Source organism: Phaethon aethereus (assembly GCF_964289735.1).
Source record: "Phaethon aethereus genome assembly, chromosome: 21".
NCBI lineage: Eukaryota > Metazoa > Chordata > Aves > Phaethontiformes > Phaethontidae > Phaethon > Phaethon aethereus.
In genome coordinates, this window is record NC_138597.1 from 5,411,769 (window position 1) to 5,427,418 (window position 15,650).

Genomic DNA, 15,650 nt, shown 5'->3' on the forward strand with positions numbered 1-15,650 from the left:
CATTGTAGTACCTCTCATCCAAAAGAATCACAACCTGTTTTTCAAACAGGTACATTATGTGCAGGCATCATTTCTTCCACCCGCAAAGCATATCTAGCTCTTGGGTTAAATATAGCCCCTGTCTCACAGAGCATAGCAACAGACACCGTCTGGATGAGAAGGTGAAGTCTATAGAAACAAAATAAAAACCAGAAGAGCCACCACAGTATCTGTCCATGGAATCTAGTAAAGTAGTATTTAGGTACAGAATATTTGATTTTAAATTTGACCAGGTTCTAGAGATACAAACTTCCTCTCTCTTGAAAATTGCCCTTTGGAACACAGCCTCTAACTAAGCATGAACAGTATTTGAATGACAACTTAATTGGAAAAGTACTGTGTACTGAATCAAAAGTTCTGTCAATTGTATTACTTGGTGCGTTCCTGGAATCCTCCTTTGATCTGTAGACTGATGAGGTCTGGCCTTGCTTAGTTTGCAGAATGGGAAAGAATGGCCATCCAAGGCAAGGTGATTGTAGGAAGTCACAAAATCTATGCGAGAACTATTGTTATTAATGGTTATTTTAGCCAAGTAGGAGGAAGTAGAAAATCCTGCTGAGTTTTTCTTTTCCATTTTCCCCTTCTTCCCTTGTTCTTCACTTATTCAGTGGACTTGAGCTCGGCCAGTGAAGATGACTTTGACAGCGAGGACAGTGAACAGGAACTGAAGGGCTACGCCTGTCGTCACTGCTTCACAACCAGTACGCACCTGATTCATTGCTGTATTTCTCTCCCTTCTCTACTGACTACTTAACGCAGGCTCATTCAAGCGAGAGCAGTTTGTGTGCATGTACAGCTGTTCAAAGAAATGTGGGGTTGAATCAGCAAAAATATGCAGTGTTCCTAGCAGAGTTAATCATGCTTTGCCATTGCAAATTAATATTGCAGTGACAAAGGAGAGTCCTGAGAGGTAGACCTTCATACAGGAAAAAATCTACATAATCCGTAATCTAAATAATCTATTTGTGATATAGCAAATCAATATTGGACTGTGACTGTTGCACACAAAACTTCTTTATACTGCACAAAATCTCCTCTACAGCAGCCTCATTCCTGTAGGTATTCCTGAAGGTTTTCTGATATTTGGGCATATGCATGGCATGGAAGCGTGAGCCCCAAAATAGGGAAGGAAATGAGAAGTTCATAGCTCACTTCACTTTAAGAAACCACAGCTTTGGAGAATAGCAGCTGCCTGTTAGCTCCCAGGTAGAGCAGATAAGGCTTCATGCTTTATTTTCAAAGCTGTAGTTGCTTAAGTAAACAAAGTTTGTAAATTGAATATTGAAGATGTGCACTGGAACACAGGCTAAGCCTGGAACAAGACAAAGTTTTCCAGAAACTTCTCCAACTTTACTGCCCACAGAAAAGCAGCTACTTCTCTAGTTGTTACGTGCTTTTTAATAACGCAGTGTGTTTGTGCTGTGAGTATCTGGTACATTGTGTATTTCTAAGCTGTTGCTTTTCCTGCCCCAAGCCTCCAAGGACTGGCACCACGGCGGTCGAGAAAACATTTTATTGTGCACCGATTGTCGCATTCACTTCAAAAAATACGGAGAGCTGCCACCCATTGAGAAGCCTGTAGACCCTCCACCCTTTATGTTTAAGCCTGTCAAAGAGGAAGATGATGGACTTAGTGGAAAGCATAGCATGAGGACAAGACGGAGTCGGGGCTCGGTAGGCTTAATGCTTTTGCATTGCAGCCTCTTCTGTAAAGAGGGGGTGTTGTCTGGAAAAAGGTAGTCAAACCTCTAAAATGACACTTTCTCCATTTTCCATCTTGATTGTTTGCCATGGTATGTGCCTGCTGCTATATTTGTGTATGCAAGTGTGAGATTTGCTGAGGTTGAGGCTTTCTTCGGGCAACAGAGCCGAAATGTCTTTTCTGCGAGTTCTAGTGAAACTCATTATTTTCATATTTTTAATGACTGACAGTGGACTGTCAGTGTAAGGGGGCACTTGACCAGTGTATCATTACAGATTTTTTACTAGTATGTATCCTTCTTTGAGCTGGATCCTGTCAGAGGTAAGCCCTTGGGCTTATTTTAGAGGACGAGTTTTAAAAAATTAAATGCTATTCACATGATCTCCTCATTACTGGAGTTAAAATCTCTTCCCTACAGAAAACTGTAGGTTGCTCCCATAGTTAGCGTGCTCTATCACAGAGTTTTTACTTGAGGTGAAATGCCAGGAGCCTTACTGTGCGCAGGTCACTTGTGAGAACTCTGGCAGCAGCTCTAGTTAGTTTGATGTTCGCTTTGCGTTTTGGTTGCCCTCTCCTCTCCATCTTTCTGATCATGATGATACGACCATTGCTTCTAAATACCTTGTGAGGCTACACTGTCAGGTAAGGTTGGCTTCATTGTTTTTATGGTAGCCAGTCCTACAGAAAACTGCCAAAATGGGAGAGAAACAGCACTGATTATTGAAATACACCCTACAGTGATTCCTTCTCACATAGCAGGAGCACATTGCAACTGTGGCTTTAGAAACTGGTCTTGACTACTTGAATACCAACAGATAGACTTCTTTTTTTTAATGGAGCATGAGGGTCCCGTCCTACCTCATTCACCCCGAGTGTATGCACGCTTACAACTGTGCATGCATGCATTTTATGAAGAAAATTTAGCACGCAAACAGCAGCAGCTTTGGAACATCTTTCTAATGTTGTCATTTCTAGCAGACACTACTAAATAATCAGCACTTAATATTTTTGAGTAGGCAAATTTGCCTACTTTTACTTTTAAGTTCAGATGAGCTTTCAAGCAAAAATTGTAACAGTGTTTAAATGCTGTTGGTTTTTCATTTTCAAGCTCTTAACAGGAGTGCTCCATCCATGCCTCTGCTGTAAGGCAGAAAAAAAATGAAGAGGTTGGACAAATGCTGACTTTGATACGCTTTTATTTCTGTTAAACAAATAGATGTCTACACTACGTAGTGGTCGTAAAAAGCAGCCAGCCAGCCCTGATGGTAGAGCCTCACCTATTAATGAAGACATCCGTTCCAGTGGCCGCAACTCTCCTAGCGCTGCCAGCACTTCCAGTAATGACAGCAAAGCAGACTCAGTGAAGAAGTCTACCAAGGTACAATTTTCCCATCCTTCTTTTGTGTTAGGGCTGGACACCTAAGGCTGCCTCAGTCAGATAAATGAGATGCCGATTCTAGGAGGCCAGGGAATCTCTCGGTGACCTAGAATTTCCTACTTATGTGGATAAGCAAAAAATTTAATGCTGCATCTGACTGATGCTTTGTTCCTGTACATAAGGATGTGTAGTGATAAAAGCCATCAAAGTATCCCCACATAACTTTACTGCTCTCATGATAAATTAATCCTTCAATTTCAGATGCAAATGCAAGCACTAGGCTCATGGAAGTAATACAGATGAGAAATGCTATATTTGAGACAAGTAGACAGTTTGGGGCTTTTTTTTTTAAGCAGTACTTAATCTTTGTTTAGAAAGGAATATGAATATGTAGTAATTGAGACTACTTCTGTTACTGGTTTTCTGTATGTATATTTGCTTGATTTTTCAGAGCAAGACACAGTTTAGTTTGTTTAAATGCATAAGTGCCTGTAAGAAACAAAGCCAGATGAAGTGGGAAGGCTTGGCGTTAAGCAGTGTAAATTGAAAAGTAGGAAGTTAAAAATAAATACTCTTTTTTAAAAAAAACAAGTCAGAACCGGCATATTAAGCAAGTTTTCACATGATAAAACTGGGACCTTAGCAAAATTTGAAGTTAGGTTAGGTAATTATGTGATGTATAAAGCTGTCCCAGGCCATGAAAGAAGGTAGTAATCTTGCAATAACTACTCACTGGTAGCCCTGTATTTGAGGGGATATAAAAATATGCCTCTCAAAATATCAGGAGCAAGACTTTCATGTATTAGAAGGAGGCTTATCCTGTGCCTGTCTACTGTAGAAATTCTTGCTCCATCCTCTGTTAACAACTGGTGTTGGCCTCCGTTAGAAGAGCATACTGGGCCAGTTGATCTAGTATGAGTTCCTGATGGACTCGATTCTGCACAGCTGAAGACAACTGCTTTCTTTAAAATATTCCTTCACTTTCAAAGCTCAAGACCACATCTGCATGATGAGAAATGCTTTACTCTATGCTCCTTTTTCCTACTGGCTTGTGTCAGAAATGTGTGCAGGGTTTGTGTGTAAACTGCCCCTTGGGTTTCTGTCTGCGGAAGTAAAATTGCAGTCTGTTTTGTGTTCTGTCTTAAATTTGACCTCAGTGGCTGAAGCATTGTGTGGATGCAAGTCTTCTGGGAGCTGCTCCTGGCAGATGGCGGAATACAGCAGCAGCTCCAGAACAGATTCCCCTGCAACCTGTAGTTGAACAGAGGGACAGATGCGTATTGGATTGTTGTTAAATACTATCTGAACTTCTGATCAGTTCTCCTGCTCCACAGGAACCCTTCTTGTTTGTTTGTATTAAATATGGTAGCGCTGGCATACGCTCAATTTACTTTTGCATTTACATCACTAGTAACTGTTGTGTTCTGCATCATTTGTGGCAGAAGATAAAAGAAGAGGTATCTTCTCCCCTCAAGAACTCCAAGAGGCAGCGGGAAAAGGCAGCTTCTGACACAGAGGAACCTGACAGGTCCAATGCCAAAAAATCCAAAACTCAAGTGAGTCCTACAGAGGAATATTTTCGCTTAGGAGAATGGTTTGAGAGTGGGAGGGGGTGCAAACCCAGTAATGAACCAAAAACATGAAATTGATTTAAGCCACAGCAAATTGTAACTTAATCTGCGGCTGGAAAGCAACCCATATTATAATGTGTTCCTTCTGTTGAAAAACAGTGGAATGATACGGGGTAAGTCCGTAAGTTTTAATACCAGTATTAACCATATAGGAGTATACTTGAATTATTTTCCACCCCCTCTTCACCATTTTTTTTTTTTTAATTGAAATGTTTTTTCTTCTTCTGTGGCAAGTTAGACCACCACCGCTGGAATTCTCTTAATTTAGTGGTATCAAAGCTCAGCTGAAGTATTTTTAGGATGTCTTTTTCAGCTCCGTGTACCTGACCAGGTTCACTCTGTGCACAGGATTTGAGAATTTTGGCACTGAGCTTTCCATATGACAGAATCACAGAATGGTTGAGGTTGGAAGGCACCTGGAGGACATCTAGTCTGCCCTTGCTGCTCAAGCAGGACCATGTCCAGATGGCTTTTGAGTATCTCCAAAGGTGGAGAGTCCACAGCCTTTCTGGGCAACCTGTTCCATTGCTTGGTCACCCTCATAGTGAAAAAGTGTTTCATTATGTCCAGGCAGAACCTCCTGTATTTCAGTTTGTGCCCATTGCCACTGGACACTGCTAAAAAGAGCCTGGCTCCGTTGTCTTTGCACCCTCCCTTTGGATCTTTGTTGCCTGTGCCGTTTTAAGCCCCGTGAGGTTCAAGGGGTGGTACTTGCACTCGTGCTTGCACAGCATGTGCAATAGGTTGCGTCCAGTGGCACGCTGGTAGTGTTCTTCGTGCAGTTCTCTCACGCACGGTGGTTATGCTTCGCCCTCTCCCTGCAGGAGATCAGCAGGCCAAACTCTCCCTCAGAGGGTGAGGGTGAAGGTGAGAGCTCGGACAGCCGCAGCGTCAATGACGAAGGGAGCAGTGATCCCAAGGACATCGACCAGGATAACCGGAGCACGTCACCCAGCATCCCTAGCCCTCAAGACAATGAGAGCGACTCGGATTCGTCTGCTCAACAGCAGGTGCTGCAGGCGCAGCCCCAAGTGCTGCAGGCGCAGAGCGGTTCTGGCCAGGCTCCTCCTCCTACGCCACCGATGTCAGCCCAGTTACCAGCATCGCTGCCGGCAGCGTCCAGTGCTGCTTCAGCTCCACCACAGGTCTCGCCGTCAGCATCCCAGCCCCCCAGCCAGCCCCAGGCCCCTGCGCCGCCGCCTCCTCATTCTCACATACAGCAGGCCCCTGCTTTGCACCCGCAGAGGCTCCCCTCGCCTCACCCACCCCTGCAGCCTCTGAGTGTGTCGCAGAGCCAGCCGACCGCCGCCTCTTCACAACCTCACTCGCAGCCTCCGCTCCACAGTCAGGCCCAGCCGACCCCTCACAGCCTGCAGAGCCAGCCCCTCCTGCCTCATCCTGTACCTTCCCAGCCATTTTCCCTCCCCACTCAGTCATCTCAGTCTCAGGTTCCCCTTCAGACACAAGCGCCGTCTCATTCTCACTCTGCTCTCCAGGTTCAGGTAACACAGCCTGTCCTGCCGACTGCAACCTCGCTGCAGCAGGCTCAGCCTCCACGGGAGCAGCCCTTGCCTCCTGCACCCATGGCCATGCCTCATATCAAACCTCCCCCTACTACCCCAATCCCTCAGCTCCCCACTGCTCCATCCCACAAGCACCCTCCTCATCTCTCTGGCCCTTCTCCATTCTCAATGAACTCCAATTTGCCTCCGCCACCTGCTTTAAAACCTCTGAGCTCCCTCTCAACTCATCATCCTCCATCTGCACACCCTCCTCCTTTGCAGCTGATGCCTCAAAGCCAACCACTGCAGTCTTCGCAAGCCCAACCTCCTGTACTGACGCAGAGTCAGAGCCTTCCCCCACCTGCTAATCACCCTCCATCTGGACTCCATCAGGTATCCTCCCAGCCCCCTTTTTCTCAGCATCCGTTTGTCCCAGGAGGCCCACCTTCCATCACCCCTCCTTCTGGCCCCTCCACTTCCACGCCACCCACTGTGCCTGGCATTCCACTTCAGACTTCCATCCCCACATCAGCAGCTTCTAGTGGAAATGTGCCAGTGGTGACAGCTTGCACGCTACCACCTATTCAAATCAAAGAAGAAGTACCAGATGAAGCTGAGGAACCAGAAAGCCCTCCCCCTCCACCCAGAAGTCCATCACCAGAACCTACTGTGGTGGATACACCAAGTCACGCTAGTCAATCAGCCAGGTATGGAGGTTGTCAGCAGTGCTTCCTTAGTGGGCTCTGTTTTTCTGTGTAGCAGGGCTCTCCCAAAAGCTGAGAAGTTGGCTCCTGTGGGAGCTGTGTCTATTTTAAATGTGTATCTTGTCAGCCTCTTTGTAGCGTGATTTTGCTCTGTTTTTCTGGAAAGGTGCTGGTTCAGCCAGCATGTTCAGACATGGCATTACAGTTTGTAATTGAGAGGGATTTTATACTCCGCTTGTCTGTGGAGTAGTATGGTACAATTAATTTTCTCATGGCTTTCAGGAAAGCTGGTAGTGCTATTGTATAGGTGTAGAGTGATACTTTTTTTTTTTTTTGGACATACAGCTCTTAAATCCCAGACTCTTGCATCTTTCCTAGGGCTAAGCTTTCTGTTTTGTTTCTTTCAGGTTCTATAAGCACCTAGACCGTGGCTATAATTCATGCTCAAGAGCAGACTTGTACTTCATGCCTCTGGCAGGATCAAAACTGGCAAAGAAGAGAGAAGAGGCCATTGAAAAGGCCAAAAGGGAAGCAGAGCAGAAAGCCAGAGAAGAGAGGGAAAGAGAAAAAGAAAAAGAGAAGGAAAGAGAGAGGGAGCGGGAGCGTGAAAGAGAAGCAGAAAGAGCTGCGGTAGGTCTGTTTGTAGCTAAGAGCTGTTTAAGGGAGTTGGGATGGTAGGATCGGACCTGGATGGTGACTAGGGAATGCAAATCCCCAGAAACGTTACAATGCATGTGCAGTCAGGTATTCATGAACATGGGAGCCCTGTGTATTCAGTGAAAGCCAAGCAGCTATGAGCACTTCCTGGCCGCCCTGTGACTCTCTTCTCTTTAAAGGAAATGCAGAGTTTCTACTTCTGTCTGTTTCTGATGTGTGGGAAACCAACACAGCTGGGGATAACTAGGCCAAGTATTTACATTTACTTGCAGTAGAAAAGCACTCTGCGATATAGTGAAGGCCTTTGTGTACCTTGTACTACTGTGTAGGCACAAGAGTTCTGTCTGCTGGAAAAAGGGGATACAAAGGCTTTTTAAATTTGAAGTAAACTTACAGGCATGTAACTTTTTTTTTTAATTGGGAGACCCAAACTCCAGTCTTGGTACAAAGAGCCAATACAACTAATCCATTTTTCTATGGCCTGTCAGAACAGAATGATTACTTCTGGGCCCACAGGAGTGGTAGGCTGGTAATACGCCATTGATGCTGAAAAAGGTGGTGCTGCAGTCTTCCTATTCCACGGTGCATTTCAGATCTGAACCACAGCTATGTGTTTCTGTAGGATTATGAAAGTCAGGATACAGCATCTGTCCATTAAGGGTTGTGTCATGTATGGGGGCTTTGCTTTGTTTTGGGGATAGGGATCCTTGGGCAATTGCATGGGTAAACTGTGCTTATTGCCCTCCCCAGAAGCAATACGCTGCCCTTGTGCAGGAGGAGAGAGCAGGATTCAGAGTCCTAATGTGAAAGGAATGGAGCTTGTTGTGTTGCACATCGTGGAGATGAGTCTTCTATAGCAAGTTTTAGGACGCAAGGGAGTGTGGAGAGGAGAACACCACGCTGCGAACAAGACTGGCAGTCTGTAGTGAGATGGACCAGCCAACTGTTGCCCATAGCTGTGACGTAGCAGCTAGTTGCTTTGTGTAGCTTTGGGGCTGCCACTACAAAGTAGTTCTCTTGTGGCCTAAAGGATAGACAGAATCCAGTTCTTCCCCAAACACATTGGAGCACTCAGCTGCAGGAGTCGTGAGGCTCGGCAGGCTCCACTTACCTCCTCCTAGAGCTTGAAGCACAAGAAGGGAAGTGTGTGCCTGCTGTGTTTTTAAGTCAAATGTGTTGAACTAAAGTTCTGTTCCCCATTCTGTGCAGCAGAAGGTATCCAGCTCCTCCCATGAAGGCCGTCTTGGAGAATCTCAGCTCAGTGGGCCAGGACATATGAGACCTTCATTTGAACCTCCCCCGACGACCATTGCTGCTGTACCACCGTACATTGGTCCAGATACGCCTGCTTTACGAACACTGAGTGAATATGCCCGTCCTCATGTCATGTCTCCAACAAACCGTAATCATCCTTTCTTTGTCCCTCTAAATCCCACTGATCCACTTCTGGCCTACCATATGCCTGGCCTCTACAATGTGGATCCCACCATTCGGGAACGAGAGCTGCGAGAGCGGGAAATCCGGGAGCGGGAAATCCGGGAAAGGGAATTGAGAGAGAGGATGAAACCTGGCTTTGAGGTGAAGCCCCCAGAGCTAGATGCGCTGCACCCAGCTACTAACCCCATGGAGCATTTTGCCAGGCATGGTGCACTGACTATTCCCCCAACAGCAGGACCTCATCCATTTGCTTCCTTCCATCCGGGTTTGAACCCCCTTGAAAGAGAGAGACTTGCACTGGCAGGCCCACAGTTACGGCCTGAAATGAGCTACCCTGACAGACTGGCAGCAGAGAGAATACATGCTGAGCGGATGGCATCGCTGACAAATGACCCGTTGGCACGGCTCCAGATGTTCAACGTTACGCCTCACCATCACCAACATTCACACATACACTCGCATTTACACCTACATCAGCAGGATCCCTTACATCAAGGTGAGCCCGGGAAGTGGGCTAGGCAGCTTAACTAGGGAACCTCTCTCATGAGCTGTTAGCAGCAGCCTACCCAAAACAGGCAGACTGTGATGCTGGAATTCAAGTAGCAAAATCCCTATTTTCTTGTATATGATGTGGCTTCTGTACTGTGTAAGGTTGTATAAGGATAACTGAAATGCAAACAGTTACTTTTTGTGAGGGTGGACTTATAATAGTGATAACGTAAATGATGGTAACAGTACAGCAGTCTTCACTGAGGCTGCACACTGTCACTGTAAAAGGTTTGCTGTTTTGGGTTTGGGGTTTTTTTTAAGTACTGAAGTCCTAGAGCACCACCTTACAGGGGTGTACAGATGGAGACTCCACTGAGTGAAGGGAATTCACTAGGAGAGATGCCATGGAACTGGTAACACTGCTAATGCTAATGGCTGTTACGTTATGAGTTATAGATGGAAAGGAGCTGAAGCTGGTGTTGCCGTATAGGAGCTGGAAAAAAAAAAAAAAGGGAGACAGGCTTCATCTCTTTAGCCATCTGACATGCCAACCATCTGGCTTTAGTTGAGCTGAAATTCTCTGTCACAATTCTCATAAGAACCATCTAAATTTACGGATTGGCATCTTTTTAGCCACAGTGTATTCTTATGTGTGGATTTTTTTTCCCCGAAGTATTTAATAGTATCAAAAATGAATTAATGCCTTGCTAATTTCTGAAGCAAGCTATGTGGTTACTCCTCTAGAAGTCTGGAAGATGAGGCACTAAGCAGAATTTTTCTGATTTTCTGGTGGCAGACTGGAGAGAACATAGCAAGCAAGGCAGCAGGTGCAGTAGCTGCTAAGTAAGGAAAAAAAAAAAGTCCAAGTACTTAAAGTGCAGTTTCTAGTACAGCTGGCTACAAATGTAGTGTTTGTGCAAACAAATGTAGCATACTTTGCCTTGGAGCAATATGCATTAAATGTATCTTGGACGTCTGCTTTTTGGAGCGTGGAAGGAATTTGAGTGTTGTTGCAGAAGCCAAATTGTATAGCAAAGGAATCAGCAGGGTCTTGTGAGATTGTTACGGGGCAGGAGGCTACAGGTAGGAGATGATAGCGCTGAATATCAGCATTCTTAAAGCTGTCAGTGTGGACATTGGTTGACACTGCTCAAATTACAGAATGGTTCAATTTGAGGCAGGTTTGCATAGGCCATTGATAGCAAGAGAAATGTGTCATAGATCGTGTCTATACGAGGATTCTGTTGTCACTTGCCACCTCTGTGCGGGTAAGTCTAGATACTCCCCAGTTACCTGTTCTGGAGAAAAACGTGGCTAATACATTTTCATTTTCAGTCTAACGAGAGACTGGGGCAGACAAAGACAAGCCAGTTCATTGTCAAGTCTCTCTTACCTGTATTTGAAAAGTAATTTGGCTTTAATCTTGAATGCCAGGTTAGAATACAGTTAGGGGCTCTTGAGTGTCTCTGCGTAGTTCTTGCTCCAGCGTAGCTCCACGGGTGGGTAAGACCCTGGAGTGCATAACCTGTGTGTCTCCTTAAGAGTGGGGGTGAATAGAGTGTAAAATGGCCACGTATTTCTGCTCTGGACCGGCTAACAGCCGAGGGAGAATTGTGTTAGCTGTGTTGTATTCCTTTTATCCGTGGATTAATTTCCTCTGCAATCTGCTAACAGCTTAACATGCAGAGATTTCAGATGAGCTGATGAGTTTTTCAGGTTTTGCCAGTTTCTTTTTTCATTGTATGGTAAAGTGACATCAGAGAGGTTGTCTACAGCTGTCCCTCTCCACACAAGGATGGTGACAGTGTCACCTTTTGCAAACAAAGGTTTTTGCCAGCTTTTGGCCTATCAAGTGGTATTGGTAAAGTCAGAAGGATGCTTAAGTGCTTCTGTACTAAATGACACTAGTGATCCTTCAATTTTATGTGTGTAAAAGCAAAATAGGAGAGAGTTTTGGGGAAAATGTTTCTAAATGTTGACCATCTTTGTTGTTTTTCCCCTGTTGCTGGGGGGATTTCTTCTTCTTGCAGAAATTGAAAGCCCTGGGCTGTCGCTTTAACAATTAAGACTGTTTGGTAAGCGGATGTCACTTGAAGATAGAAAAGTGGGTTTCAAATTGGATGGAGCTAAGCTCCTGGTAATTACGTGCCAGTTAGGCCAGATGCTGATCCAGCTCAAATCTTAACAGAGCTTTTGATCTCCCAACAGTGAGCTTCCCAAAGCAGTTCATGGCTTGCTTGCTTTCCTTCTTTTAAAGGTTCAGCAGGACCTGTTCACCCGCTGGTGGATCCTTTAGCAGCTGGACCCCATTTGGCACGCTTTCCCTACCCACCTGGGACCATCCCCAACCCGTTGCTAGGGCAGCCACCTCATGAGCATGAAATGCTCCGACATCCAGTCTTTGGTGAGAGCATTTTATGGTTCTTTATGAAGGCTGGCTCTTGATCTAAACTGTCATCTTTTCTTCTGGGTCTTAGCATTTCTTGCAAGGGGAGTTGGTGGAGTTGAGCTGTAACTTAGGTTACAGCCAGAGGTTGGTTGGTTGGTAGGTTGGTTGGTTTGGTTTGTTTAAAAAAGATAAAGCTTTATGGGACAGCTCTTCTCTGCAGACCTCCCAGCAAACAAGTGTCTAAAAATGGGCAACTCTCTCTTAGGTACTCCTTATCCACGAGATCTGCCTGGTGCCATTCCACCTCCTATGTCAGCAGCCCACCAACTGCAGGCCATGCATGCCCAGTCAGCAGAGCTGCAAAGACTGGCAATGGAGCAGCAGTGGTTGCATGGGCATCCTCACATGCATGGTGGTCATCTACCAAGTCAGGAAGATTATTACAGGTGAGAGGTGCAATGAAGGCTTTTGGAGTCTCGGGGTGCTACAGGTTCCTTCACCTTTCTCCGCATTCCATCTTTTTTTTTCTTAATTGCTGCCTTTCTTACTGTGTGCTGAGTTACTATCCTGAGTTAGGGAAGATGGTGAAGCTGTACTAAGATCTAATTTGGGCATAGGTGATAGGGCAAATTGGAAGCTAGGTCCAAATTATTGGCACAGGATCATAGAATCATGGAAGTTTGGGTTGGAAGGGACCTTTAAAGGTCATCTAGTCCAACCCCCTGCAGTGAGCAGCGATGTCTTTAACTAGATAAGGTTGCTCAGAGCCTCGTCCAACCTGACCTGGAATGTTTGCGGGGATGGGCCATCTACCACCTCTCTGGGCAACCTGTGCCAGGGTTTCACCACCCTCATTGTGAAAAATTTCTTCCTTTTATCTAATCTAAAGCTGTCCTCTTTTAGTTTAAAACCGTTACGCCTTGTCCAGTCACAACAGGCCTTGCTAAAAAGTCTGTCCCAGTCTTCCTTACAGTCCCCCTTTTAAGTATTGAAAGGGTGCAGACTGTTGCAGAATTACCCTGATTGGGGTTTTTAGTGTGATAGTTGCTACGATTGCTGCTTCCACGTCTCTCCCTCTTCCTTGAGAACAGTGGCAGAGGGTAGGTAAAAGCTTTGTGAATGCAAAGAGGGGAGGAATTCCATAAATCTTAAGAAATTACTAAAGGCAATGGGATGTTGAAATGTGTGAATAATACGGATCCTGCATTACCAGCTGAGAATGCCTAGGTGAATCATGGGATTTCTTTCTCCCCGGAATGCTACATGGTGTTGGTAGTAGAGGGGTTCTCTTGGCCTACCTGATGTGACACCACCTTATCTGCTGTTTGGCAGTTACCTCTGACAATATGTCAGCTAAGAAGAAAACGCCACCGGCGCCTACCGAGGGTCATTCCACATGTCTGTGGGTAGCAAGGGTATATAGGAAGCAGCATATTAAACATCTGCCTTGCACTGCTTTACTCTGATGTTTCAGTCCTCCTGCTATCCAAAATTACCAGCTGGCCTTGTGCCATGGGGGCAGCCAGTCTGCCTGAAGCCGACTGTCACATCTGCAAGCGCAGATGAAGCTAAAGCTTGGTGAGCTGGCACTAGGATCTTGCTCACATGTAAGGAGTGCTTCAGTAGCAAAAGGTCGTCGCTTCCTCCCGCAACAGGCAGTGTTACCGCTGCCATTGAGAGGGCTCCCGTTTTTGCGCTGAAAGCTCACAAGCCCTGTTGCAACCTCTGTTCCCTTCAGGGCACCTGGGTGAGGTTCGCGGGAAGGCAAGCTATCTCTGAAGTGTCATGACACCTCCTTCGTTTTGTTAAAATGAGTTTTCTTTCTCTTTCAGTCGACTGAAGAAAGAAGGCGACAAACAGTTGTAATAAATTATTTATTTGTAATGCTGGCTATGGAAACCCCAGTCCTTGGGAAGGAGTGGAACATTTTTACATACAATAAGAGCTACAAAAGGAAAAGAATATCTTATAAAGATTTCTTTATATATTTAAAACAGAAACAACCACCCAACAAGTAGAGACTTATCAGCATAGTGTTCATTTGTAGAGAAGATTTCTCAAGACTGGTGTGGGTCTCCCTGCATGACAACGTATTCAGAAGCCTATTGAAAATACAGGACTGTGTGGAATATTCAGAGAACTTCCTGCAATCTTGGTTTTTTTTTTTTTTTCTTTTCTTACTAGTTTGTTTTGAGTAGGTGCTAGAATCAGGTTCACAATACAAGTCACTGTGCGTGAAGAGACACTCAATGCATCTATAGCTATTTAAAAAAAAACAAGGATTGCAAGTAGGTGACATAACAAGCTCTGAATCCAAGTGCTATAATAATAAAAATCTACTTTTATTTTAATACATTGTAGGAAATCTTCATAATTTTAAAGAGAGCTCAGTTCTGCAGCATGGCTTTTTAAGTCTGTAAATAACTTTTTTGGGTAGAGGGGAGAAACAAAACAAAACAAAACTCCGGAAACATTTATCTTGATTTTCAGTAACATCACAAATTGTGAATTCCTACCTGGTATTGACAGAATACAGAGTTGATTTTTTAATAAAATATATATATATAATTATCCCTTTAATTAAAGGGAATGATGGGTATCAATAATTTCAAATGGGTAAAAGCTTGAAATTTGGTTTGATATCAACAATAAGCATTAAAGGGAGTTGCAGGGATAATGTTGCAAATGACTGTTTCTGTTCTTGGTTTTTTGGTTTGTTTGGTTGTTGGGTTCTCTTTTTTTTTTTTTTCGCATTCATGTTACATCTCTCTGTTCTGCAGATGATTTCTGTTGAGTTGGGTTTCTCAGCAGTACAGGTGTCCCTTGGAACTAGCTTACCCTTTTGATGCCTACTTCAAGGGTTAATTTTCAGTGTGGCCGTAATACACTTCTTTCCTATTACCTTTTGAAACTTAATCTTAACTACATTGGTTTTAGACTTTAGGTGAAAGTTCAAAGAAATAATCTGTTCTAAAATCTCTTTTTAAAAATATTCTGTGGCTCAAACTAGTACAGCCAGAATTTTGTATGCATGTGCATATTTTTGGAGGATGTACTCTTTCTGGCCTCTTATGTTTGATATGTTCTTAAGAAAAGTGGACTAGGCAACTCGGTTAGTGTTCTTAAAGTTGTTTTGCAAAGACCAGTGTGTATTTCTCTTCGACTGGTTTAATTTTGGTTTTGTAAGCAAAACTTTTTAACTGCCACCAGTGTTCTGTATCTCAGGAACTTACTGCTTTGGGCTTAACCGGATATATATACAGTAACATTTACTGACTCCCAACACAACAGGTCCATGCAGAATAACTCCTGTTGGCTAGTTCCCATGTAGATGGTAAAAGGAGAGGAATACACAGAAGGCTAGTGAGCATTATTTTGGAGACAGCTCTGCTTCCTGTCTAGGCAGATCCCCCCCCACTGTTTTGCCATGGATTTTCTTTGCCAGAGCAGAGGGTGATGCAACCAATGGACATGAATCTGCTGGCCGTTTTTTCTGCCGGTGCATAACTTCACACCATTCTCTCTCGAATGCTCTCTCTCTGCTGTTGTAGACTGTTCAGTGTGATGGTTGTGTCATAGTACTGTACTGAGCCATGTTTGATAAACTTGTAGTTAATCATACATTCTGATGGAAGGCATGGCGTGCACAGTGCTTTATCCGCCTCGTGGATCTCAAACCAGTCCCGGTGTTAGTGCCGAAAGATTGCTGTCAGACAGTTAGT

The 15,650-nt window shown here is 44.6% G+C and overlaps 1 protein-coding gene across 1 annotated transcript in view; it reads left to right on the forward strand.

Annotated features, from left to right (window-relative positions):
* The window catches only part of RERE (arginine-glutamic acid dipeptide repeats), a gene marked incomplete at its 3' end in the record, with an annotated part of 176,956 nt that extends 163,162 nt beyond the window's left edge, over positions 1-13,794 (forward strand). Inside the window, exons 12-21 of the mRNA XM_082009482.1 lie at positions 648-740; positions 1,514-1,713; positions 2,958-3,119; positions 4,562-4,675; positions 5,575-6,959; positions 7,364-7,586; positions 8,826-9,546; positions 11,797-11,943; positions 12,194-12,374; positions 13,761-13,794. Of these exons, the coding sequence (XP_081865608.1) occupies positions 648-740; positions 1,514-1,713; positions 2,958-3,119; positions 4,562-4,675; positions 5,575-6,959; positions 7,364-7,586; positions 8,826-9,546; positions 11,797-11,943; positions 12,194-12,374; positions 13,761-13,794 (3,260 nt within the window). The remainder of the gene's footprint in view (positions 1-647; positions 741-1,513; positions 1,714-2,957; positions 3,120-4,561; positions 4,676-5,574; positions 6,960-7,363; positions 7,587-8,825; positions 9,547-11,796; positions 11,944-12,193; positions 12,375-13,760) is intronic.
* Positions 13,795-15,650: the final 1,856 nt, after the last annotated feature.